Raw genomic sequence first — 26,772 nt, forward strand, 5'->3', positions numbered from 1 at the left:
ACTAGTTTTAAGATTTAGAACACCAACTTACAGCCACAGAAACCAAAAGAGGAAATACAGATTCTGAGGAATGACGTTCAGTCACACTGAATGAAGTCCTGTACAGCCATTCAATACTGGTACAGTGCAGTCAGCGGATTGTACAGAGCTCATCTAAAACTCTGCTGCCCGTATCCTGACTCGCACCAAGTCCCGTTCACCCATCACCCCAGTGCTCACTGACCTACACTGGCTCCCAGTCCGGCAATTTTAAAATTCTCATCCTTGTTTTCAAATCCCTCTGTGGCCTTGCCTCTCCCTATCTCTCTAACGTCCTCCAGCCCTACAAAATCCTCCAGGATCGCTGCACTCCTCCAATTCTGGCCTCTTGCGCACCCCCGATTTTCATCGTTCCACCATTGGCGGCCATGCCTTCAGCCATCTAGGCCCCAAGTTCTGGAATTCCCTCCCTAAACCTCTCCGCCTCTCTACCTCGCTCTCCTCCTTTAAGATGCTCCTTAAAACCTACCTCTTTGACCAAGCTTTTTGTCACCTTTATGTAGCTCAGTGTCAAATTTTGTTTGATAGCGCAATCGTGAAGCACCTTGGGACATTTTATTATGTTAAAGGCGCTATATAAATGCAAGTTGTTGTTGTTGTCAATCTGTGGAAGAGTGCCACAGCTGGTCTAACTTATGATGGTGAATGGTAGAATGTACTTCATGCTGTGTAAGAGAACAGTCAATTGAGGTTACAGATCAACCTTCCACTGGGAGCGATCTCATCAGGGTTCAACTGGAATCAGATACAATAGAGTTCATCCACACATGCTACAGGAAGAAGCTAATCCCTGGTGTATTACCTGACAAGTTACTAGAACATTGCCTCTTACAGAATATCAATAGTTCCTGTAAACAAGGCCTTAAATGGAATCTGCCTGATGTTCAAGGTGACGGTTCGTTTTTAAGTCCGAGACTGCTGGGATGTCACGAGGCCCATTGCAGGCCCTGAATGTTTTAACATTTATGGATTGCCTGAGATCAAGGGACTGCAAGTGCGGCGGCCTCTTTTAAAGGGAAGGTGCTGGGAGCGAGAATGGAACGGAAGGCAGTCAGCCCATTTACTAGGAGTGCGGGAGTACAAATTACAGCCCCACGATTCACTGCAGAGCTTCACAATGTGGCTGATGGTCTGCTGGGCGATATATGGAACACATTGGTTAATGCATTCACGTGAGATTCCTCTGTTCTTCAGTTTAATAAAATCAATGACCCTTTCATCTTTAGTGTTTCAACAACTTGTAAAGTCAGCAATCAGAGGAGTTTCACCCAAAGTGTTAACCGATGGGTTTTAAATATCACAGCAGAATTCAACTCTGGGAATCCTTAAAGACATTGATTGGATCGTCCAACCTGCCTTATTCAGAAGTCCACTGACCACATCCTATCCAATACTAGGTCCTGCTCACTCTTCACCCCTGAGTTCTCATCCCAAAACACAGTTGGGGGGGTAAGGGATTTTCAGTTTGGGTGCAAGTCGGACGAGCAAGGGGCAGAGCGATCACACCACCCTCCCAGTAGCATCAGCAAGAGACCCAAACCATTTTTGGGTCTCATTACAATACATTTGGCAAGCTGCCAGCACTCAAACAGTGCTGACGGGCAACTCAATGATCGGGGTGGGGGGGGGGGTGCTGGAAATGCAGGTTGGGGGGGACACTGAGCAACTGGCAACAAGTGGGAAGATTTTATTAGGGCTATCTTGAGCATTCATGCTCCTTCCTACCCCACAAAAATTAGTGGCACAGATTTTTTTTGCCGTTTCTGCAGTGGCCTTTAAGGGCCATCAGCCACTGCTCAGGCCGCCCTGCCCCCAGGGCCGCTGGGCAAAGTGAGCAAAGTGCACGATCCATCCATTGGTCCTCCATACGGTGTAGGGCCCAAATTTGCATATTCCAGTAGACTCCCGCCTGTTTTGGGTGTGAGCTGTTCACCTGTTTCCCGGCCGACTGCAAAATTGCGGCAGGCCGGACGGATACCAGCAGGAGCAAGGTGGTAAACGGTGCCCCGTGACCTTCGGCTCACTCCCGCCCTGCTCCCGCCCGAAACAGAGACAAACATCGCCCCGTGATTTAAAAATCCTCGCCCTTGTCTCCAATTTTCTCCACCTCTGACACCTCCTCAAGCCCTACATCCCGGCTTGCACCCTCTACATTTATGAGTCTGGACTACTGTGCACTCCCCCTCCCCCGGCCATAGCACCTGAGCCATCATGGCCCTGCTCACTGGACTTTCCTCCCTAAAACATTCTTCAAATGCCTCCTCAGAACCTACCTCTTTGAGATTGTCTTTGTTCATCACCTCCTAATTCACACTCAGTGCTCTGTTTATTCCTGATCGCCCACCCCCTGGATCCTTTCTTGGAAGACATTAACGCCTTGCCGAGTTATGGTTTTTACATAGAAAAATATAGAATTTACAGCACAGAAACAGGCCATTCAGCTCAACGGGTCCATGCTGGTGTTTATGCGCCAAGCCAACCTCCTCAGTCCCTTCTTCATCTAACCCTTTCTGCATACCCTTCTATTCCTTTCTTCCTCATGTACTTATCTCGAGCTTCCCCTTAAAGGCATCTATGCTATTCGCCTCAACTACTCCTTGTGGTAGCAAGTTCCACATTCTAACCACTCTCTGGGTAAAGACGTTTGTCCTGAATTCTTTATTGGATTTATTAGTGACTATCTTATATTTATGGCCACTAGTTTTAGACTCCCCCCACAAGTGGAAATATCCTCTCTACTTCTGCCCTATCAAACACCTCAGAATTTTAAAGACCTCTAATAGGTCACCCCCTCAGCCTTCTCTTTTCTAGAGAAAAGAGCCCCAGCCTGTTCAATCTTTCCTGATAGATATAACCTCTCAGTTCTGGTATCATGCCTGTCTATCTTTTTTGCACCTTCTCCAGTGCCTCTCTAACCTTTTTATAATATGGGGGCCAGAACTGTTCACAGTACTCCAAGTAGGGTCTAACCAAGGTTCTATACAAGTTTAAATAACTTCTCTGCTTTTCAATTCTATTCCTCTAGAAATGAACCCCAGTGCTCGGCTTGCATTTTTTATGGCCTTGTTAATGTGTGTCTCTACGTTTAATGATTTAATGAGTTTCATTGGCGCCACCACCCTCTCAGAGCTCACTCAAGTGGCCTTTCTTCAAGTGTGAGACTAGACAATGAGTGTCAGTAGACTATTCCCCATGGATATTGAGGCTTCAAAGAAGGTACAGCTTAGGATCACTAGGATACTGCCTGGTATGAAGACTTGAAAAATTGGGATTTTTTTACGTTAGAACAATGCAGATAATGGAGTGACATATTAGACGTGTTTAAAATTATGAAAGGATGGGACAGTGCAGATAGAAGCAGACTGTTTCAAGTATTTGAGGGGTCAAGAATGAGGAGCCATAGGTACAGGATTAAATGAAAGAGATTTAGAACAGAGGACATGAGAAATTTCTTCACACAGAGGGATGTGAGGCTGTGGAATTCACTTGCAGGGTTAGTGGTCAAGATTAGATTGAGTAGGTGGATGAAGGAAAAGGGGCTAAAGGTATATGGGAACAAGGTGGGTAGATGCCGACACCAGCTGCTTGGACCAAACAGCCTATTTCCGTGTTGTAACTTCTATATATTTCTATGGGGAGCATCACATCTGATCCCAATTCTGTTTTCCCCTCCAATGTCCACAAACGCTTACTCCCAACGGGGATCACTGAATAGAAATCAGGAATGGGAAACTGGGCAGATTTTTTATCCCTCCCTAACCCAAGGGTGATGTGGCCAACAGCAGCATCTCCGCTGTATCGCCAGCTAAGGCCAGGTGACTCGGTACAGACCTGCTCCTTACTGGATGACTCGCTGAACCATCAGGAGGACAGCGTAGTGAACTTTTAATCAGCTGTTTAATATCCAGCATCAGAGAGTGGGAATTAACTTAATAACATCTACAAGTTCTGTTCTAATCGATGTTTTCTCACTGTGATTAGGAATGTTCACGACTTACCATTTCCTGTGGTTCAATAACTTGTGTCTTTCGACACTATTTGCTGCTCTAATTAAAAGCCCTTACATATCTATAAAACTTTTAAAAAAAAGTACCTGGACCTGCACCTGAAGTGCTGCAGACTGGGTGCTGGAAGGTGGGATTAGAATGGGCACCTGGTTGTTCTTCGAGCCGGCGCGGACACGATGGGCCGAATGGCCCCCTTCTGTGCTGTATCTTTACTGTGGTTCTATGGTCATCAAAGGTCTCGGTGGGTATACAGACGTGTAAGATTTGTGCCCAAGACCACCGGGTTATTTGATGTATTGTGACAGTCTCATAGCTTACTGTGACAAGGTGGCACTCATTTACACATTGCAGTGTACATAGAATCAGAGGGTGTCACAACAGAGAAACAGGCCACTCAGCCCATCGAATCTGCACCAGTGTTTTTCTCCACGAGTCACCTAGTCTAATCACACTCTCCAGCTGGTTCCCCGTTATATAATGTAACCTATTATGTACCGTTTGCCATTTGTAGCATATTTTTAAAATATGCTTATGGCTATAATAATAAATAAAAATACTATTTTGGACACATAATCTAATACACCTCAAATACATTAGTGCGCCAGATTCTGGTGTTCTTGTGAATATGTTTGTAAAACTGCAACTTTTGTCTGTATTAACAGACTTGGGAGTAGATCTTCTCCGTGCGACAGTGTGAAACGGGTGACAGTTGAGTCGTCAGCTCGTTTTACATCTCTCCCAATTTTTATTTCCATTGCCAGTCAGGATCTACCCCTCATTGCCACCCGGGAATCTGATTGTGCGACAGTACAAACTGAAAACAAGGTTAAAGCCCACTGCTTTTAGTATCTGGGGGAGGGGGGAGGGAAATCAAAGCGGAATTAAAACGCTCGAGCTGTTGGAAATCTGAGCAAACTGCTGTGTTTCCACAACAACAACAACATGTGGTCAATAACCCCACTACATGCTGCTTTTTAATAGAGCCTCAGCTGCCTGTAATGACTGGTTTTTCCATCTACAAATACAGGTGGAAGTGAAACCCAGACAGAGAGTCAGACACACTAGCTCCAGAACTCAGCATCAGTGAGCCCGAGTGCCTTACATTTTTTTTCCATGAGCTGGCTGATAAGTGCTTCAGTTCAAGAGGACACTTAATGGGAGAGTTTCCGATCTGCGTTATTTTAATCTGTTCATTTTAAATCTGTTCCGCTTGATCAGCACCCCATCAACCACCTTAAACATTCACTCCCTCCACCACCGGCGCACAGTGGCTGCAGTGTGCACCATCCACAGGATGCACTGCAGCAACTCGCCAAGGCTTCTTCGACAGCACCTCCCAAACCCGTGACCTCTACCACCTAGAAGGACAAGGGCAGCAGGCACATGGGAACAACACCACCTGCACGTTCCCCTCCAAGTCACACACCATCCCGACTTGGAAATATATCGCCGTTCCTTCATCGTCGCTGGGTCAAAATCCTGGAACTCCCTTCCTAACAGCACTGTGGGAGAACCTTCACCACACGGACTGCAGCGGCTGAAGAAGAAAGCTCACCACCTTCTCAAGGGCAATTAGGGATGGGCAATAAATGTTGGCCTTGCTAGTGGTGCCCATATCTCGAGAATGGATTGAATTTTTTTTTAAATGGGCCAACGATGGCCTTACATAAGCCTAGATTGTCTGATGGGTATTAAGCTCTTGTCTTTCCTGAAATAGGCAGAATAACCATGTTTTCACAAACTATAGGCAGGATCTGGAGTTGATGCTTCAACAGCAACAAAACAACTCCCCATTTATCTAGTGCTGGTCATGTAAAAGAACATCCCAGAGTGCTTTACACGGGGAGTGGACAGCTAGCAGGGAGTGAAGGGATTTAAGAAGGGAGACCAAAGGCAAAGAGATAAGAGATTTGAATTTAGGTAGGGGGACATATTCTGCTCTGGTCTTCCCACTGCTAAGGGAGTGCCCATTGGGAGTGAGTGTAAAGAAATTGCTCATCCCAACCTGTGATTTTTCACCCATTAACATAAAATGGGAAGGAAATCACCAGTTGTGGACGTGCAATTTCCTGATACACGTTCCAGGCTGGAAGTGTGAATTTCCCCGCATGCTCTCCTGGCAGGTGCGCCTCTGCACTGGGAACATCGAATGGGAAATCTCCCCTTCAGCACCTTATCGCATCTCTCTGATATGTTTCAAAATCCTTCACATACAATGACAGACTCTAACGCAGCGACTGATGTAAATTGGGCAAACTCCTTCAGAGGCTGAGAGACAGAGGTAGCGAAGACAAAGTGGTTTTGGAAAAGAATTCCAGAGGGTGGGAGTGTAAAGGGAGTATTGGACAAACAGAAATCCAGAGTTGTAGGCTGGGGTGTAGGACTGGGGGAAGATTTCCTGAAAAGGGGGTGAGGATGTGGAGGGGTTTGGAAACATCTGGGACCATCTTGGAATGGATTCCAACAAGGATGATCCCAGAACGGAGAGGTTATACCGATCAGGAAAGACTGAACAGGCTGGGCTCTTTTTCCTAGAAAAGACAAGGCTGAGGGTAACCCAATAGAGATCTTTAAGATTATGAAAGGGTTTGATAGCGTAGACTAGAGCTGTTAAGACCATAAGACCAAAAGAGATAGGAGCAGGAGTAGGCCATTCGGCCCCTCGAGCGTGCTCCGCCATTTAATAAGATCATGGCTGATCTGATTTTTACCTGAACTCCACTTTCCCACCTTTTTCCCATATCCTTTGACTCCCTTGCTGATCAAAAATTTGTCTAACTCAGCCTTGAATGTATTCAATGACTCAGCCTCCACAGCTTTTTGGGATAAAGAATTCCAAAGATTCACAACCTTCTGGAAGAAGAAATTCCTCCTCATTTCCGTCTTAAACGGGCAACCCCTTATTCTGATATTATGCTCCCTAGTTTTAGATTCCCCCATGAAGATAACATCCTCTCAGCATCTACCCTATCGAGTCTCCTCAGAATCTTGTATGTTTCAATAAGGTCTCCTCTCATTCTTCTGAACTCCAATGAGTATAGACCCAACCTGTTCAACCTTTCCTCATATGACAACCCTTCCATATCCAGAATCAACCTATTGAACCTTCTCTGAACTGCCTCCAATGCAACTATGTCCTTCCTTAAATAGAGGAACGCAGTACTCCAGGTGTGGTCTCACCAGAACCCTGTACAGTTGTAGCATGACTTCCCTGCTTTTATACTCCATCTCCCTAGAAATAAAGGCCAATATTCCGTTTGCCTTCCGGATTACCTGCTGCACCTGTATGTTGACTTTTTGTGTTTCATGTACGATGACACCCAGATCCCTCTGTACGGCAGCATTTTGTAGTATTTCTCCATTCAAGTAATATTTTGCTTTTTTTATTTTTCCTCTCAAAGTGGATGACTTCACATTTTCCCACATTATATTTCAAATTTTTGCCCATTCGCTTAACCTGTTAATATCCCTTTGCGGACATTTTGTGTCCTCATCGCAACTTGCTTTTCCACCTATCTTTGTATCAGCAGCAAATTTGGCCACAAGACACTCTGTTCCTTCATCCAAGTCATTGATATATATTGTAAATAGTTGAGGCCCCACTGAGCCCTGCGGCACCCCACTAGTTACAGATTGCCATTATGAAAATGATCCTTTTATCCCGACTCTTTGTTTTCTATCCATGCCAGTATATTACCCCCAACACCATGAGCTCTTATCTTGTGCAGTAATCTTTTATATGGCACCTTATCAAATGCCTTTTGGAAATCCAAATATACTGCATCCATTGGTTCCCCTTTATCCACCCTGCCCGTTACTTCCTCAAAGAACTCTAATAAATTTGTCAGACATGATTTCCCCTTCATAAAACCATGTTGACTCTCCTTGATTATATTATGAGTGTCCAAATGTCCTGCTACTACTTCCTTAATAATGGATTCTAGCATTTTCCCAATGACTGATGTTAGGCTAACTGGTCTACAGTTATCTGTCTCACTCCCTTCTTGAATAGGGGTGTTACGTTTGCGGTTTTTCAATCCGCTGGGACCTTTCCAGAATCTAGTGAATTCTGGAAGATTACAACCAATGCATCCACTATCTCTGTAGCCACTTCCTTTCAGACCCTCAGATGCAAGCCATCAGGTCCAGGGGACTTGTCAGCCTTTAGACCCATTAGTTTACCTAGTACTTTTTCTCTAGTGAAAGTGATTGTTTTTAGTTCCTCCCTCCCCTTTGCCCCTTGATTTTCTACTATTATTGGTACATTATTAGTGTCTTCTATTGTGAAGACAGATACAAAATATCTGTTCAATTCCTCTGCCAGTTCCTTGTTTTCCATTATTATTTCCCCAGTCTCATCCTCTTAGGGACCAATGTTTACTTTAGCTACCCTCTTCCTTTTTATGTACTTGTAGAAGCTTTTACTGTCAGTTTTTATATTTCTTGCTAGTTTACTCTCATAATTTATTTTCTCCCTCTTTATTATTCTTTTAGTCATCCTTTGCTGGTTTTTAAAGTTTTCCCAATCTTTGGGCTTACCAGTAATCTTTGCCATGTTGTATGCTTTTTCTTTTAACCTGATACCATCCTTGACTTCCTTAGTTAGCCATGGTTGGTTCAACCTTTTTGTGGAGTCTTTCCTCCTCACAGGGATATATTTTTGTTGCGAGTCATAAAATATCTTTTTAAATGTTTGCCACTGCTTATCCACCATCATACCATCTAATCTGTTTACCCAGTCCACTTTAGCCAATTCCACCCTCATTCCTTTATAATTGCCCTTATTTAAGTTTAATACAGTAGTTTCCGAACCAAGATCCTCGCTCTCAAACTGGGTGTGAAATTCTATCATGTTATGGTCACTTGTGAGGTTGTCCAAAACTAGGGGCCATAAATATAACATAGTCGCTAATAAATTCAGTAGGGAATTCAGGAGAAATTTCTTTACTCAAAGTGGAACACGCTACCACAAGGAGTAGTTGAGGTGAATAGCTTAGATGCATTTAAGGGGAAGCTAGACAAACACATTAGGGAAAAGGAATAGAAGCTGATAGGATTAGATGAAGAGGGGTGGGAGGAGGCTGGTGTGGAGCATAAACACTGGCATGGACCTGTTGGGCCGAATGGCCTGTTTATGTGCTGTACATTCTATGTATCTATGTGAAGGTGACACTGCAATACAATTCTTTGAGAAACTCTGAGAAAGTTGCAGAATCCAGGCCTGTGTATATTCTCTCCTTAAAACCTGATGTCAGCTTTGGTTTCAGATGGATGTGCTCGGTTCAGTTCAATGAGCACACACTGTGGCTTCAGTTCACAGGACCCTGGCTCTCACTGTGCCCACTCTTCACGTTGAACCGCTCATCAATTTATATTGTGACCCCCCCACCCCCACCCTTTCTGTATCGGCCAGAACGAACCCTCGCTTGAAATGCCTTTGTTCTAATATTGGCCGCACTGTAAAGAAATGAAGGTTTAATACATTTCTCTGGGAAACTATACATCCCACTAAAAGCAGCACTATCGGGACAATCGCTGTGCTTGAAGTTCCGCCCTGCTCCTGTATCATTATGTGAGTTTACATCTGACCACTCGACAGTTTCTCTGGGGCTCTCCCTTCCTGTCGATCTGTGCACTAAACCTCCGCTGAGATTTCCCTTTTCCCTACCCTTATCATCCTCCACCCGTACCAAGCTCTCAAGCCTCAACTCCCCTGTGGAAAGTCATTTAAAAGAAAGAGAGACATTTTCTTTGCACCGCTGGGAGCCGTTAACAGAAAGCCACATGAAACGCACCGCAGTCTCACAGACTCTCTCTCTTTTGGCTGCGATTAAGCGCCTCCAACTTTTGAATTCTGTCCACCTGGGATTAAAAGGCGGGGGTTGTTTCTTTTTCCGAATCTCAATCATAGATAAGAGGGATAAATCCGCCCGTGCTTACGACAGTAGCAAGTGTAAACAATTTTGCAACACCAAGTTATAGTCCAGCAATTTTATAACTTGGTGTTGTAAAATTGTTTACACTTGTCAACCCCAGTCCATCACCGGCATCTCCACATCATGACAGTAGCAAGGTCAGAAGATGAGGCTTAGGAGCAATTCACTATCAGCGGCACAGTGACATTGTCAACAGGTCCTTTCAATCACATCGAAGGCCGGGCACTGTTGACTGGGTGTTGTGGAGACCGAGTTAACGGACTCTGTCACTGCCCATGTAAAGGCTGTGTCGACTTGCTGATGTATTTAAATCATCTCCAGCAAATGATGCCCTTTAAGAGCCTCGCTGAGTTCATTGCTCCCACGTCCAGTGTAAAAATGCAACAATGTGCTAACTAGCATTTACTGTCACTCACTCACAAGTCACACACTCACACTCTAACCAAACTCACAAGTCTTAAGGCCATTCCTTTCCACATGAATCACATTTTTCAGTTGGGAGATGGATCAATGCATTTTAGCTTAGGACAAAACGGCCGAATCTTATGTTTATACGATTGGGGTTTTTTTTTAAGCATGTAGTTTACTTGTGGTCAGGTGGTTCGAGGGTTATTTTTGGTACATCTGGATCATTCCTCAGCAAACGCTGGTTGGACCCAGACCCCATCCAACACTAATAATACCGTAGCACTCACCCGTGAGAGGCCGCTGGATCAAAACTAAATGGAAAGTTCCCATGACAACCTCTCAAGTTATTTTAAGTATTAAAAATTCATGCCAAACTAAGCAGTGCGCATTGCTTAATATCGTGCAGCTAAGCGAGCTCCGTGAACCGAACACCAGACATTTAGGAAAACAAACTCTGCCCTACTCTTAATAACTCAAAACTAAACACTTAAGCAATCTTAAGCCAACCGGTGTAAATAGAGTGGAACCCTCCCCTCACCAGCAATATTCAAACTAGTTAGGAGAGACGAGCACTGGGTTTAATAGGGCTAAACTTTAAATAAACACAACCTCGAACAAACAGCTCCCATTCACAAAACTATTCCTGGCTGGGCTCATATAATGGGAACTACACCCCTGATAGTGTAATGAAAGAACCCAGCGGCTTCTAGCCTCTGTGCTGTAAACCGATGCTAGTGCACTGTATTTTGCCTCTCTGAATACCTCATTAGTAATATAACCGTGTTAGTGTTCCCCGTGCTATGTCTTACATGTCAGCTAAGAATTCAAAGTACATACCTTGACTCCAATGTAGGAGCTCCGGTAGAAACAGCACAGCGCTGCAGAAAGAGCTCTTAAAATACTGCATCTCTCAGTCATTTTTGAAGATGTTGAACTCCGTTATTTTTTTGTTTTAAAAAAAAAACACAGAAAAAGGTTGCCAGGATACAGCTGGACTAAAACACTACAGAGTATTTCACAGCTAGAGACAACCCCATCACTGGGATCTGAGCGTCTTCCCCATGTGTCTGGGAGCCCCTTCTTATTCACACGTCTGCTTTAGCTGCCCCCTAACGAATAAGACGCTCGGGCTCCTTCTGTATCCTCCTGGCACGCTACCCTAAACAGTCCATGTATGGACAGCTGGATTCCTCATGTGATCCCACGTACTGTACTCTACACCGTCTGGGAACAGCGCTTAGCAGAGAGGCTTTAATTACAGCTCTATGGAGACGTTAGCTGCCCACCCACTCTCAGTGCTGGGGTAGTCTGAAGCTTACCCGGTAGATCATGGTGATGAATCTTTATTCTCTTGCGGTCACAACTCTTTACACTGGACGGTGTTCTAAGGGCTGCGATGAGCTGACAGAAGCCAGCTCAACTGGCACCCACGTAGTCAACTAACTGCTGGATAGGAATAACTGAAGCTTCGACATTCTGAAGGATTTACTCATCTGAAATATGCAGATAACGCCTTCCCCATTGCATCCTCTCGTTTTAATGAAGCAACTCCTGGTTAATTGCCAAGTGCAGATATTAGTCCTCATTATAAACTGTAAAGGAAATGAGCTACCTGAAAAATAATTACTACTCAGATTTACCACTGCAGCCCTTCAAGATTTAAATGTTCTTCAAACTGATGATTAACACACACACACCCTCACAGAACGCTGGAGCTCAGAAGAAAAGGATCCGACATGCCTGTGACAAAGGATCGGTAATTAAATTACATTCTGTTGGTTCAATATTATGAGTGAATGAGTGTGTTAAAATGATGAGGGGTGACTCGTTATTTCCTCCCGCGCTCCAGTCTCTCCAGTCTCTCTTTTGTTACAGGTCGACCCATGCCATGCACCATTCTACTGCCTAGAGGCAGGAGGGCGAACTGCTCTCACAGGATAAATACAGTGTATTCGGTCCATCCAACAACAAAAAAAATTACAGTCTCCCACCATCACCTCACCCAACTGGTGCTTGGTTGAATCTTTTGCTGCCCAGAAGACCATTCCACGTGTTGGTCACTGTTTATGTGAAGAGCTTCTTACTGATGTCTTACCTAAACTGACCTTCCACCAGTTTCAGCCTACGCCCCTTGTTCTGGTGCCTTGGGTAACCTGGAAGTGGATTGACCTCACCTGAGCACATAATCCAGACTGACACTTCAGTGCAGTACTGAGGGAGTGCTGCACTATCAGAGGTGCCGTCTTTCGGATGAGACGTTATAATGAGATCCTATCTGCCTGCTCAGGTGGCTGTGAAAGATCCCATAGCCCGATTTGAAGAAAATCAGGAGAGGTCTCCTGGTATCCTGGCATCCTGGCTAATATTCACACCTCAACCAACACTACCAAAACAGATTAACTGGTCATTGCTGTTTGTGGAATCTTGCTGTATACAAATTAGCTGCTGTGTTTGCCTGCTTCACAATAATGATCACACTTCAAAAGTAATTCAATGGCTGTGAAGTGCTTTGGGACATCTTCAGGATGTAAAAGGCGCTATATAGATGCAATTCTTTTATTTTTATTTATATCATTCTTATATACTTCTGTAATTTGAGCAGATAAGTAAAAGCATCTTCTGTTAATGATCCTGTCTCCCATATTCAAACAAAATAATAAACCTATAACTTATGAATGCATCTCCATTAATATTTCAGTGTGAAACATCTGTCATGTTTATGCTAGTTACCCTTCTCTTCAGGCACACACGATTCTGAAAATAATCAAATACCTGAAACCCGGCAATAACATCTTACTGTTCTTTTTATTTGCCTTATAAAAATATATTGTATAAAATAAATAGATAAATATACACACACATATATAGTGTAACATAATTTTATTAGATTATGGGATGAAATGATAGCAGTGTTTAAAACTATGAAAGGATGGGACATGGTAGATAGAAGCAGGATGTTCCCAGTAGTTGAGGGACCACAGATGCAAGATTAAAGAAAAAGATTTAGAACAGAGGACAGGAGAAACTTCTTTACACAAAGATTTGTGAGGCTGTGGAATTCACTTCCTGGGTTAGTGGTTGAGGCAGAAACTATTTCCACATTCAAGGTTAGATTGGTTAGGTGGATGAAGAAAAAGAGAAAAAGGTAACAGGAACAGGGAGGGTAAATGTAATTATCATAATTTACACTCCACGCAAGCAAATAAAGATTAGTAAAGAAAAAATACTGGAGAAATTAATGGGACTAATCCCCTGGGACCTGATGGCCTACATCCTAGGGTTTTAAAAGAGGTGACTGCAGAGATAGTGGATGCATTGGTTTTGATCTTCCAGCATTTCCTGGACTTTAGAATGGTCCCAGTAGATTGGAAAGTAGCAAATGTAACCCCGCTATTCAAGAAAGGAGAGAGAGAAAACAGGGAACTATAGGCCAGTTAGCCTGATCTCAGTAGTAGGGAAAATGCTAGAATCTATTATTAAGGATATAGTAACAGGGCATTTAGAAAATCATAATAAGATTAGGCAGAGTCAACATAGTTTTATGTAAGGGAAATCATGTTTGACAAATCTATTAGAATTTTTTTTTGAGGGTGTAACTAGCAGGGTAGAAAAGGGGGAACCAGTGGATTTTCAAAAGGCATTCCATGAGGTGCCACACAATAGGTTGTTCCACAAGATTAGGGCTCATGGGTTTGTTGGTAATATATTAACATGGGTTTGTTGGTAATATATTAACATGGGTAGAGGATTGGATAATGGACAGAAAACGGAGAGTAGGCATAAACGGGTCATTTTCGGGTTGGCAGGTTGTAACCAGTGGGGTGCTGCAAGTATCAGTGCTTGGGCCTCAGCTGTTTACAATATATATCAATGACTTAGATGAGGGGACCAAGTGTAATGTATCCAAGTTTACTGACGATATAAAGATAGATGGGAAAGTAAGCTGTGAGGAGGACATAAAGAGACTGCAAAAGGATATAGACAGGTTAAGTAAGTGGGCGAGATGGTGGCAGATGGAGTATAATGTGGGGAAATGTGAAATTATCCACTTTGGTAGGAAAAATAGAAAAGCAGATTATTTTTTAAAAGGTGAGAGACTAAGAAATGTTGATAATCAGAGGGATTTGGGTTCCTTTGTATATGCAGGTACAGCAAGCAATTAGGAAGGCAAATTGTACATTAGTCTTTATTGCAAGGGGGTTGGAGTACAAGAGTAAGGAGGTCTTGCTGCAATTATATAGGACTCTGATGAGTACTGTTTACAGTTTTGGTCTCCTTACCTAAGGAAGGATATACTTGCCTTAGAGGGGGTGCAACAAAGTTTCACTAGATTGATTCCTGGGATGAGAGGGTTGTCCTATGAGAAGAGACTGAGTAGAATGGGCCTATATTCCCCGGAGTTTAGAAGAATGAGAGGTGATCTAATTGAAACATATAACATTCTTAAAGGGTTTGACAGGGTAGATGCTGAAAGGCTGCTTCCCCTGGCTGGAGAGTTTAGAACTCGGGGTCATAGTCTCAAGATAAGGGGTTGGCCATTTAGGACCAAGATGAGGAAAAATTTCTTCAGAGGGTTGTGAATCTTTGGAATTCTCTACCTGAGTGCTGTGGATGGTCAGTCGTTGAGTACATTCAAGACTGAGATCAATAGATTTTTGGGCACTAAGGGAATAAAAGGATATGGGGATCGGGCGGAAAAGTGGAGTTGAGGTCGAAGATCAGCCATCATCTTATTGAATGACGGAGCAGGCTCAAGAGGCCGTATGGCCTACTCCTGCTCCTTTTTCCTATGGCACACCGACTGGTTGGGCTAAATGGCCTGTTTCCATATTGTAACTTCGATGCATTTCTATGTATCTGTTTGACAGTTAACCAGAAAATGCATAATTAGAACTAGGATGCTCCAGGGCAGGTGTTATCTGAATACTTTCTGATGAATCATTCTTCTAGAATGTTAAGATGTTATATTCGTTGCTACACACCAGTGGTATATATGGATAAGACTGGGAACATCCTCCTGATACTCCATGACACAGGGCAGTCGAACACCAGCATACTTTCACCACTACAGAAACTAATCATTTTCATAATTTGATTCTTATTGTTTGTATCTCCAGTCCTGCTCACACTCAGTTGCTAGGCATTGTTGTGTGGTAACTGTTACTCAATCCATGCTCAGCAACTTAGGTGAAACCACTCTGAGCCTTAGCTACTACAACAAACCATTCTAGGAGCTTTTTATAACAACAACATGCATTTATACAGCGCCTTTAATGTCCCAAGGCGCTTCACAGGAGCAATTATCAAACAAAATTTGACACCAAGGCACATATTAGGACAGGTGACCAAAAGCTTGGTGAAAGAGGTAGAATCATAGAAGTTTACAACATGGAAACAGGCCCTTCGGCCCAACATGTCCATGTCGCCCAGTTTATACCACTAAGCTAGTCCCAATTGCCTGCACTTGGCCCATATCCCTCTATACCCATCTTACCCATGTAACTGTCCAAATGCTTTTTAAAAGACAAAATTGTACCCGCCTCTACTACTGCCTCTGGCAGCTTGTTCCAGACACTCACCACCCCTTGAGTGAAAAAACTGCCCCTCTGGACCCTTTTGTATCTCTCCCCTCTCACCTTAAATCTATGCCCCCTCGTTATAGACTCCCCTACCTTTGGGAAAAGATTTTGACTATCTACCTTATCTATGCCCCTCATTATTTTATAGACTTCTATAAGATCACCCCGAAACCTCCTACTATTCAGGGAAAAAAGTCTCAGTCTGTCTAACCTCTCCCTATAAGTCAAACCATCAAGTCCCGGTAGCATCCTAGTAAATCTTTTCTGCACTCTTTCTAGTTTAATAATATCCTTTCTATAATAGGGTGACCAGAACTGTACACAGTATTCCAAGTGTGGCCTTACTAATGTCTTGTACAACTTCAACAAGACATCCCAACTCCTGTATTCAATGTTCTGACCAATGAAACCAAGCATGCTGAATGCCTTCTTCACCACCCTATCCACCTGTGACTCCACTTTCAAGGAGCTATGAACCTGTACTCCTAGATCTCTTTGTTCTATAACTCTCCCCAATGCCCTACCATTAACGGAGTAGGTCCTGGCCCGATTCGATCTACCAAAATGATCTTAAGGTCTTAAGGAGTGTCTTAAAGAAGGAGAGAGATGTAGAGAGGCGGAGAGGTTTCGGGAGGGAATTCCAGAGCTTAGGGCCTAGGCAGCTGTACACACGGCCGCCAATGGTGGAGTGATTAAAATCGGGGATGCGCAAGGGGCCAGAATTGGAGGAGCGCAGAGTTTGCGGAGGGTTGTAGGGCTGGAGGAGGTTACAGAATTAGGGAGGGGCGAGGCCATGGAGGGATTTGAGAACAAGGATGAGAATTTTAAAAATCGAGGCATTCCTGGACCGGGAGCCAATGTAGCTCAGTGAGCACAGGGGTGATGGAAGAACGGGACTTGGTCCGAGTTAGGATACGGGCAACAGAGTTTTGGATGGGCTCAAGTTTATGGAGGGTGGAAAATGGGAGGCCTGCCAGGGGACCATTGGAATAGTGAAGTCTAGAGGAGACAAAGGCATGGATGAGGGTTTCAGCAGCAAATGAGCTGAAGCAGGGGCGGAGAGATGCAATGTTACGGAGGTGGAATTAGGCAGTCTTGGTGACGGAGTGGATATGGGGTCGACAGCTCATCTCAGGGTTTAATAGGACGCCAAGGTTGCGAACGGTCTGGTTCAGCCTCAGACAGAGGCCAGGGAGAGGGATGGAGTCAGTGGCCAGGGAATGGAGTTTGTGGTGGGGATTGAAGACAATGGCTTTGGTCTTCCAGATATTTAGTTGGAGGAAATTTTCACTCATCCAGTACTGGATGTCAGACAAGCAGTGTGACAAATCAGAGGCAGTGGAGAGGTTGAGGGAGGTGGTGGTGAGGTAGTGCTGGGTGTGATCAGCGTACATGTGGAACCTGACGTCGTGTTTTCGGATGATGTCGCCGAGGGGCAGCATGTAGATGAGAAATAGGAGGGGGCCAAGGATAGATCGTTGGAGGACTCCAGAGGTAACGGTGCAGCAGCGAGAAGAGAAGCCATTGCAGGTGATTCTCTGGTTAGGACTGGATAGATAAGAATGGGACCAGGCGAGTGCAGTCCCACCCAGCTGGACAACGGAGGAGAGGCATTAGAGGAGAATGATATGGTCAACCGTATCAAAGGCTGCAGACAGATCGAGAAGGATGAGGAGGGATAGTTTACCACGGTCACAGTAACATAGGGTGTCATTTGTGACTTTAATAAGGGCTGTTTCAGTACTGTGGCAGGGGCGGAAAACTGATCGGAGGGATTCAAACCTGGAGTTGTGGGAAACTACTTTGGGCACGGATTTGGGAGGCAACATCATGTTGGAGAGGAAAGGGAGGTTGGAGATGGGATGGTAGTTTGCAAGGTTGGAGGGGTCAAGGGTGTTTTTTTTTGTGGAGGGGGATGATGATGGCAGATTTGAAGAGAAGGGGGACATTAACTGAGGAGAGGGAACCGTTAACAATATCAGCTAACACGGGGGGCCAGGAAGTGAAGTTGGGTGGTCAGCAGTTTGATGGGAATAGGGTCGAGGGAGAAGCTGAACTGATGATCTCAATCTTAGTGCCAAAGTAATCCATGAGCTCCTCGCACTCGTTATTGGAGGTGAGGGTGGAGGAGGCAGGGGAGAGGGGTTCAAGAAGGTGGTTTGTAGTGAAGAGAAGCTGGGGGTTATCTTTTTATTCCAGGATCATCCTGGAAATGTGAGCAGTTTTGGCAGAAGAGAGCAGGTCCCGATAGTGCTTTACGTGGTCCAGCCAGATACAACAACTTACATTTATATGGCTCCATTTCACGTTTTATGGTGATTGACTCGATGAGCAGCAGAGTCATGAGGAGATCCTTGTATTTCTATTCCATCTCATGATGGCTCAAACCCACACTTATCAGTTATCTAATGGCTATCCTCCTTGAGAGTGGGGGCAGTAGGTAAACAGAATGTCTTTGGAGTTGAATTGGGTTCAAGGCAACATTCATAATGATGGAAAATTGAAACCGAGTAAATGCTCCAAGGCAGACTGAATGGGGGCAAATGTAACCTAACCCACCCATCGGGAAACTGACTGGATCGGGTGCAATGCTGGTTTTGCACCCCACGTGATTTTAAAGTCAAAGGAGAGTAATATTGGGTGGGGTGTGAAACTGGCGTTCCATCTGATCTAGTCAGATTCCCATTGGGCGGGTTAGGTTAAAATTACATCCAAAGAATCAATACTTGAACTAGGCAGGTCCGCTGTACTGCAGGGCATTTTTGATGATTGACCAGCTAGCCTGTCTTACTAATGGGACACCATGGCCCTGTCATGATGGGCTGGAATGTTCCCCACGTGGCTACAGATAATCCTGCAAGCCAATGTCCTAAAGAGCAGGGTGGTCCTCTCTAGATAATCAATGGGAAGCTTACCAGTGGTGGTGAGCTGCACAGTTTTAGCTAGTTAAATTCCAGGAGTGCTCTTATGCACATTTGGAGATCCCTAAAGCTTTGGCTCTTAACCTCTCCGGAGTTAGGTAGGTCGAGTGTGTCCCTGCAGGGGGAAGAGTGCGTGTACTCAGTATGGGGTAAACAGAGACCCTATCTTTGTGGATTTCTCCGGGGATTGGTTTGGAGATTTTTAAACAGTGATGGGTTTCTATGAATGACAGACACTCAGGTAACCAAAGATATAACGTGGTGAACACAAAGTAGAAAGTCAGAGAAAAGTTAGGGGTCAAGTCATGTGACTAAGTGCAGAAAGAACTAAGTTTTAAGGAGGATTTTAAAGGTGGGGAGAAAGGTAGCAAGCCAGTGAGGTTTAAGATAAGAGTGCAAGGGTACGGTGACTGAAGACTCTGCCACCAGGAGTGGAATGGAGAGGTCAGCAAGAGGCAGGGGAGGAGGGAAGAAGACATAGTAGAACAGAAAGAATGAACAAACTTGTAATTATATAAGACCTCTCATGTCCCAAAGGGCTTCACAGGCAACTAATTACTCTTGAAGTGTAGTCACTACTGTAACGTAGGTAAACGTGGCAGCCAATCTGCAGGTAGCAAGATCCCACAAATAGCAATGGAATAAATGATGTTCCAGAGGTGGTAAGCAGTCTCGATATTACAGCGGATGTGGAGTTTCAGGTTCAAACGGGACATTAAGTTTGCATATATTCCATTTCAGTCTAAGTGAGAGATGAAATTGGTACCAGAGGTGCAGAACCTCTTGCGGAAGCCAAAAAGGATGGTTTCCTACTTCGTTGATGCGCAGCTGATTAAGGTTCTGGTTCATCCAGGACTTGGTGTCGGAGAGGCAGTTAGTGAGCATGGTGATGGTTATTAAAACAAGAGCGGTGGTGGAGAGCTAGGTTCAGTGATCCCAATGAAAAGGAGCATGGATAAGAATTCCCACCATTATGAAACATAGAAAATAGGAGCAGGAGTAGGCCATTCGGCCCTTCGGGCCTGCTCCGCCATTCAATATGATCATGGCTGATCCTCTATCTCAATACCGTATTCCCGCTCTTTCCCCATACCCTTTGATGCCTTTTGCATCTAGAAATCTATCTAGCTCCATCTTAAATATATTCAGTGACTTGGCCTCCACAGCTTTCTGTGGTAGAGAATTCCACAGGTTCATCACCTCAGTCCTAAATGTCCTACCCCGTATCCTGAGACTGTGACCCCTCGTTCTGGACCCCCCCCAGCCAGGGGAAACATCCTCCCTGCATCCAGTCTGTCTAGCCCTGTCAGAATTTTATATGTTTCAATGAGATCCCCTCTCATTCTTCTAAACTCGAGTGAATACAGACCGAGTCGACCCAATCTATCTAATCTCTCCTCATTCGACAGTCCTGCCATCCCAGGAATCAGTCTGGTGAACCTTCGATGCACTCCCTCTATGGCAAGTATATCATCTCTTAGGTAAGGAGACCAAAACGGCACACAATACTCCAGGTGTAGTTTCACCAAGGCCCTGTATAACTGCAGTAAGACATTCTTGCTCCTGTACTCAAATCCTCTTGCAATGAAGGCCAACATACCATTTGCCTTCCTAACTGCTTGTTGCACCTGCATGTTTGCTTTCAGTGACTGGTGTACAAGGACACCCAGGTCCCTTTGTACATCAACATTTCCCAATCTGTCACCATTTAAATAGTACTCTGCCTTTCTGTTTTTCCTTCCAAAGTGGATAACTTCACATTTATCCACATTATACTGCATCTGCCATGTATGGTGCAAAAACAACAAATAATAGCAGGATAAAAAATAAAACAAGAAAAAAAAGGAAAGAAATGTAAGAAATAAGTAAAACACAGTGGTTACAGAAACTATAGGAAAGGTGAGTGGGAAACAAGTGGATCCAAAATCATGGTGAGGCCTCACCGATAGTTCAGGGCCTGGCAAAATTTATCCTAATTTGTTTTGGTAAACTTTCCTCACAAATACAGCCTGAACTCTCTGGGATAAGCCTGAAATCACCTGGCAACCACTCCTCCTCACCCAGAGATCACTGGATGTTCCCATGATATCCAAGCCTCATCAAAAGATATTTCAATTGAGTTCCAAACAGGTCTTAATGGGAATAATGTGTAAATCTTATTAAACAGCAAACGAGATTCAGAACACAAATCAGTGACTGTTTCAGATCGACGTTCTAAGGAGGAGAAATTTGACCAGTACCGGCAGAAATGGGCAGCGTTATTCGAATGCGCGCCTGAAGACGTCGGCCTGAGGACAAATCAAAATTGGGCCTAGGGATGGGCAATATATGCCAACCTTACCAGCCATGCCCACATCCCAAGAACGAATTAAAAAAGGGGGAAATCGCAAAGAGGGTATCCCAAAACTCGACCTTAAAACGAATAGTTGCATAGATGCGTTTAAGGGAAAGCTAGATAAGTACACGAGGGAGAAAGGAATAGAAGGATATGGTGATAGAGTGAGATAAAGTAGGGTGGGAGGAGGCTCGTGTGGAGCATAAACACCAGCACAAACCTGTTGGGCCAAATGGCCTGTTTCTGTGCTGTAAATTCTATGAATAATATTCTAATATATAGCTGGCAGATAGAACTGTTTATTTGGGTTATCTAATAAGATGTTTATTATCTGGTGTAATTTCAGGAGCTGACACAATCCACCTGTCCAGAGAGGGTGAAGCACGGAGTGGACCGGTCTCTAGAGAAAGAAAAGGCACAAAGAAGTGGATTGCATGAATGAGCTGTCCTGACAGAGATTCATGTGATGGGAGCACATAGCGGGAATTCAGGTGCAGAGGTCAGTGTGTCTTTCATGAGTTTCCAACATGAATTCCTGATACTTGCTCCCACTATGCAAGGCTCTGCATTGGGAGTGCTACTTCAGAAAATCTACCCCCAAAGAGAAGGGCCAATTTTCTATATGCGTGCTTATGGCACAGAGCCTCACCCACAGGGAGCACATGTCAGGAAATTGTGGGCACCTCAAAAGTACTTCATTGGCTATAAAGCACATTGGGACGTCCAGAGGTCATGAAAGGCGCTATATAATGCAACTTTTTCTTTCTTTTCTTTACTCTCCTCAAAATTGTCCATTCGTTAATCGGACCTTGAGCGTGCATTCAGAAAATCATCCTGTATTGGGAGTGGCTGATAATGACATTTTCTGACTCATTACTATGGTAACATAATCTGTTTACTCTTTACACCCAACCAGAAGTTACTGTTCTTAAACAAGCCACAATGATCACGCTCATCAAGGTCTCAAAAGGACCTTCAAACGTGCACACAAGTGGATCAGACAAACATCTGAGCTTGGATCTCCCTGCACTTAGGCTAATTACAGCCCTAGTTCAGTGCACTTCACTTAATACTGTAACATAAACTGTGATAACTGAATTTGGGGGACACACCCGAATCATCAGTCAATACCACGCATGACTGATGTAGCAGGAAGTTTTATGTCGTGTCCCACCCAAGCATTCTGTTACTCTGCTGAAACTTGCCTCCTCCGCTTGTAGCATTCCTTACGCACGGGAAAATGTAAGAGGCATTTCCTTTCCCATTTAAAAAAAATAACTTACTAAAACAATGTGCCTGGTAAAACAGTTAATGTTCATTATTTAAATATAACAACAGCACAGCTTATTAACAAGTCAGTGTACTGAGTCCACTGCAGTCTTGTCAGCTTAGTAATATACACAGCAGCAGGTGATAACCAGACATCAAACCCTCCATTTGGGACACAGCAGAAAGAGGCTTAAAATAAGAAATAACACACCTCAATACACACACTTAAAGAATGGAAATAATCTGAGTGTTAGTATATAATTACAGTTCACAGTTGACCATGTTATCAGACGTGGCCTTTGGACCCACACAAGCTCCGAAGTGGGCAGGGAAATTACTCCAAAAATGGTAGGTGATTTGTGAAAATGGTAATACTGGTGCCTCTTTTCATCCAAACTGGTCATTGGTAATGTGTTTTTTGGGGGGAATTTAGTATGTCCCAATTTAACTTCTTTAATGACTAGCCACTACCAATGGAGGGAGAATTTCTCTCTGAATTTTGTTCTTTTTGAATGCATTGATGATGCTGCCACACATAATTGCCAAATCAATTCTTCCAACATATGGGTTTGCTTTCTATTCAGTAGGATAAGAGTTAAGATTTTATCCGGCTGAAATAAGCATTAAAATCTGCAATTGCCGATGCTGATATGCTTTGATCTGACTGTGTTCCCTTTCTGGTTGGTGATTTCTCAGGTACTTTGCTGCACAGATATAATTCGGAATCATATTTCTAAAGGGAGATTGAATGTATTTCCAATGAAGAGATAAATAATAGGGAGGAATTGATTACTTCATAGATCAGTGTTCTGTTATTTTGGTTTGAGGAAGAGCATCGCTTGACTCCATTCTGTCTCTATAGTTGATGAGGCTGTAAGCAGCGCTCACCGACATTTACCTGGCTTCTCCCTACAGCACAGACACCATCTGAGGACACCGCACCAGACAATGCGAGCCTGGACATCATCCAGAGCCACGGGCTTGTGGGAAACACACAATATTGATCACGATTTGAGTTGGTTAGAATCATAGATCGAATCAGAAAATTTATGGCACAGAAGGCGGCCATTCGGCCCATCGTGTCCGTGCCGGCTGAGAAATGAGCCACCCAGCCTAATCCCACTTTCCCACATTTGGTCCGTAGCCCTGCAGGTCACGGCTCTTCAGGTGCACATCCAGGTATTTTTTTAAATGAGTTGAGGGTTTCTGCCTCTACCACCCTCTCAGGCAGTGAGTTCCAGACCCCCACCACCATCTGGGTGAAAAGAAATTTCCTCATTTCCGCTCTAATCCTTCTAATCACGTTAAACTATGCCCCCTGGTCACTGACCCCTCTGCTAGGGGAAATAGGTCCTTCCTATCCACTCTATCTAGGCCCCTCATAATTTTGTACACCTCAATTAAATCTCCCCTCAGCCCCCTCTGTTCCAAGGAAAACAACCCCAGCCTATCTAATCTGACATCATAGCTAAAATTATCCAGTCCTGGCAACATCCTCGTAAATCTCCTCTGCACCCTTTCTAGTGCAACTACATCCTTCCTGTAATGTGGTGATCAGAACCATGCGCAGTACTCAAGCTGTGGCCTAACTAGTGTTTTATACAGTTCCAGCATAACATCCCTGCTTTTATATTCTGTGCCTCAGTTAATAAAGGAAAGCATTCCATATGCCTTCTTAACCACCTTATCTATCTGACCTGCTACCTTCAGGGATCTGTGGACATGCACTCCAAGGTCCCTCACTTCCTCTACACCTCTCAGTATCCTCCCATTTATTGTGTATTCCCTTGCCTTGTTTACTCCCCCCAAATGCATTACCTCACACTCCTCTAGATTGAATTCCATTTGCCACTTTTCTGCCCATCAGACCAGTCCATTGATATCTCCGTGCAGTCTACAGCTTTCCTCCACACTATCAACCACACGGCCTATCTTTGTGTCATCCGCAAATTTCTTAATCATGCCCCCTACATTTAAATCCAAATCATTAATACATACCACAAAAAGCAAAGGACCTAGTACTGAGCCCTGCAGCACCCCACTGGAAACAGCCTTCCAGTCGCATAAACACCCATCGACCATTACCCTTTGCTTCCTGCCACTGAGCCAATTTTGGATCCGATTTGCCACATTCCCTTGGATCCCATGGGCCTTTACTTTTTTGACCAATCTGCCATGTGGGACCTTGTCAAAAGCCTTGCTAAAATCCATGTAGACTACATCAATTGCGCTACCCTCATCGATCCTCCTTGTCACCTCCTCGAAAAATTCAATCAAGTTAGTCAGACATGACCTCTCCTTAACAAATCCATGCTGACTGTCCTTGATTATTCCGTGCCTTCTTAAGTGACAGTTTATCCTGTCCCTCAGAATTGATTCCAATAATTTGCCCACCACCGATGTTAGGCTGTCCACGTGATATCAAGAAATGGCTGAGTGCACGGGATACAGCAAAGGCTATGGGCCCCGACAACACCCCAGCTGTAGTGCTGAAGACTTGTGCTCCAGAACTAGCTGCGCCTCTAGCCAAACTGTTCCAGTACAGCTACAACACTGGCATCTACCAGACAATATGGAAAATTGCCCAGGTATGTCCTGTCCACAAAAAGCAGGTCAAATCCAATCCGGCTAATTACTTCCCCATCAGTCTACTCTCAATCATCAGCAAAGTGATGGAAGGTGGCGTCGACAGTGCTATCAAGCGGCACTTACTCACCAATAACCTGCTCACCGATGCTCAGTTTGGGTTCCGCCAGGACCACTCGGCTCCAGACCTCATTACAGCCTTGGTCCAAACATGGACAAAAGAGCTGAATTCCAGAGGTGAGGTGAGAGTGACTGCCCTTGACATCAAGGCAGCATTTGACCGAGTGTGGCACCAAGGAGCCCTTCTAAAATTGAAGTCAATGTGAATCAGGGGGAAAACTCTCCAGTGGCTGGAGTCATACTTAGCACAAAGGAAGATGGTAGTGGTTGTTGGAGGCCAGTTATCTCAGCCCCAGGACATTGCTGCAGGAGTTTCTCAGGGCAGTGTCCTAGGCCCAACCATCTTCAGCTGCTTCATCAATGACCTTCCCTCCATCATAAAGTCAGAAATGGGGATGTTCGCTGATGATTGCACAGTGTTCAGTTCGATTCGCAACTCCACAGATAATGAAGCAGTCCGAGCCCGCATGCAGCAAGACCTGGACAACATCTAGGCTTGGGCTCATAAGTGGCAAGTAACATTCGTGCCAGACAAGTGCCAGGCAATGACCATCTCCAACAAGAGAGAATCTAACCACCTCCCCTTGACATCCAAAGGCATTACCATCGCCGAATCCCCCACCATTAACATCCTGGGGGTCACCATTGACCAGAAATTTAACTGGACCAGCCACATAAATACTGTGGCTACAAGAGCAGGTCAGAGGCTGGGTATTCTGCAGCGAGTGACTCATCTCCTGACTCCCCAAAGCCTTTCCACCATCTACAAGGCACAAGTCAGGAGTGTGATGGAATACTCTCCACTTGCTTGGATGAGTGCAGCTCCAACAACACTCAAGAAGCTCGACACCATCCAGGACAAAGCAGCCCGCTTGATTAGCATCCCATCCACCACCCTAAACATTCACTCCCTTCACCATCGATGTACTGTGGCTGCAGTGTGTACCATCCACAGGATGCACTGCAGCAACTCGCCAAGGCTTCTTCGACAGCACCTCCCAAACCCGCGACCTCTACCACTTAGAAGGACAAGGGCAGCAGGCACATGGGAACAACAGCACCTGCACGTTCCCCTCCAAGTCACACACCATCCCGACTTGGAAATATATCACCGTTCCTTCATAGTCGCTGGGTCAAAATCCTGGAACTCCCTACCAAACAGCACTGTGAGAGAACCTTCACCAAATAGACTGCAGCAGTTCAAGAAGGCGGCTCACCACCACCTTCTCACGGGCAATTAGGGATGGGCAATAAATGCTGGCCTCGCCAGCGACGCCCACATCCCATGAACGAATTAAAAAAAAGTTGTTGAGGGATTGGTAAGACCACATCTAGAATACTGTGTGCAGTTTTGGTCTCTTTATTTAAAAAAGGACATAATTGCTTTGGAGGCGGTTCAGAGAAGGTTCACTCGACTGATTCCTGGGATGAGGGGGTTATCTTACGAGGAAAGGTTGGACAAGTTGGGACTGTATACACTGGAGTTTAGAAGAATGAGAGGTGATCTGATTAAAACATGTAAGATCCTGAGGGGACTAGAAGGGGTAGATGCTGAGAGGATGTTTCCCCTTG

General features: G+C 44.6%; 1 protein-coding gene and 1 long non-coding RNA gene across 3 annotated transcripts in view; one reads left to right on the forward strand and one right to left on the reverse strand.

Annotated features, from left to right (window-relative positions):
- Positions 1–26,772, reverse strand: part of bcar3 (BCAR3 adaptor protein, NSP family member) — a 158,847-nt gene that overhangs the window by 30,349 nt on the left and 101,726 nt on the right. The window contains exon 1 of one of the 2 annotated variants that reach the window (XM_067989946.1): positions 11,228–11,511. The exons of the other annotated variant lie outside the window; for it this stretch is intronic. Coding sequence (XP_067846047.1) covers positions 11,228–11,308 — 81 coding nt within the window. The 5' untranslated portion in view covers positions 11,309–11,511. Of the gene's footprint in view, positions 1–11,227; positions 11,512–26,772 lie in introns of those variants that run through there. 2 annotated transcript variants of the gene reach the window in all.
- LOC137325164 (uncharacterized) overlaps positions 11,700–26,772 on the forward strand; it is a 49,351-nt gene continuing 34,278 nt past the window's right edge. The window contains exons 1-2 of the long non-coding RNA XR_010963832.1: positions 11,700–12,146; positions 21,572–21,724. This is a non-coding gene — a long non-coding RNA (uncharacterized lncRNA). The remainder of the gene's footprint in view (positions 12,147–21,571; positions 21,725–26,772) is intronic.

This window comes from Heptranchias perlo, chromosome 9 (assembly GCF_035084215.1).
Source record: "Heptranchias perlo isolate sHepPer1 chromosome 9, sHepPer1.hap1, whole genome shotgun sequence".
Classification (NCBI taxonomy): domain Eukaryota; kingdom Metazoa; phylum Chordata; class Chondrichthyes; order Hexanchiformes; family Hexanchidae; genus Heptranchias; species Heptranchias perlo.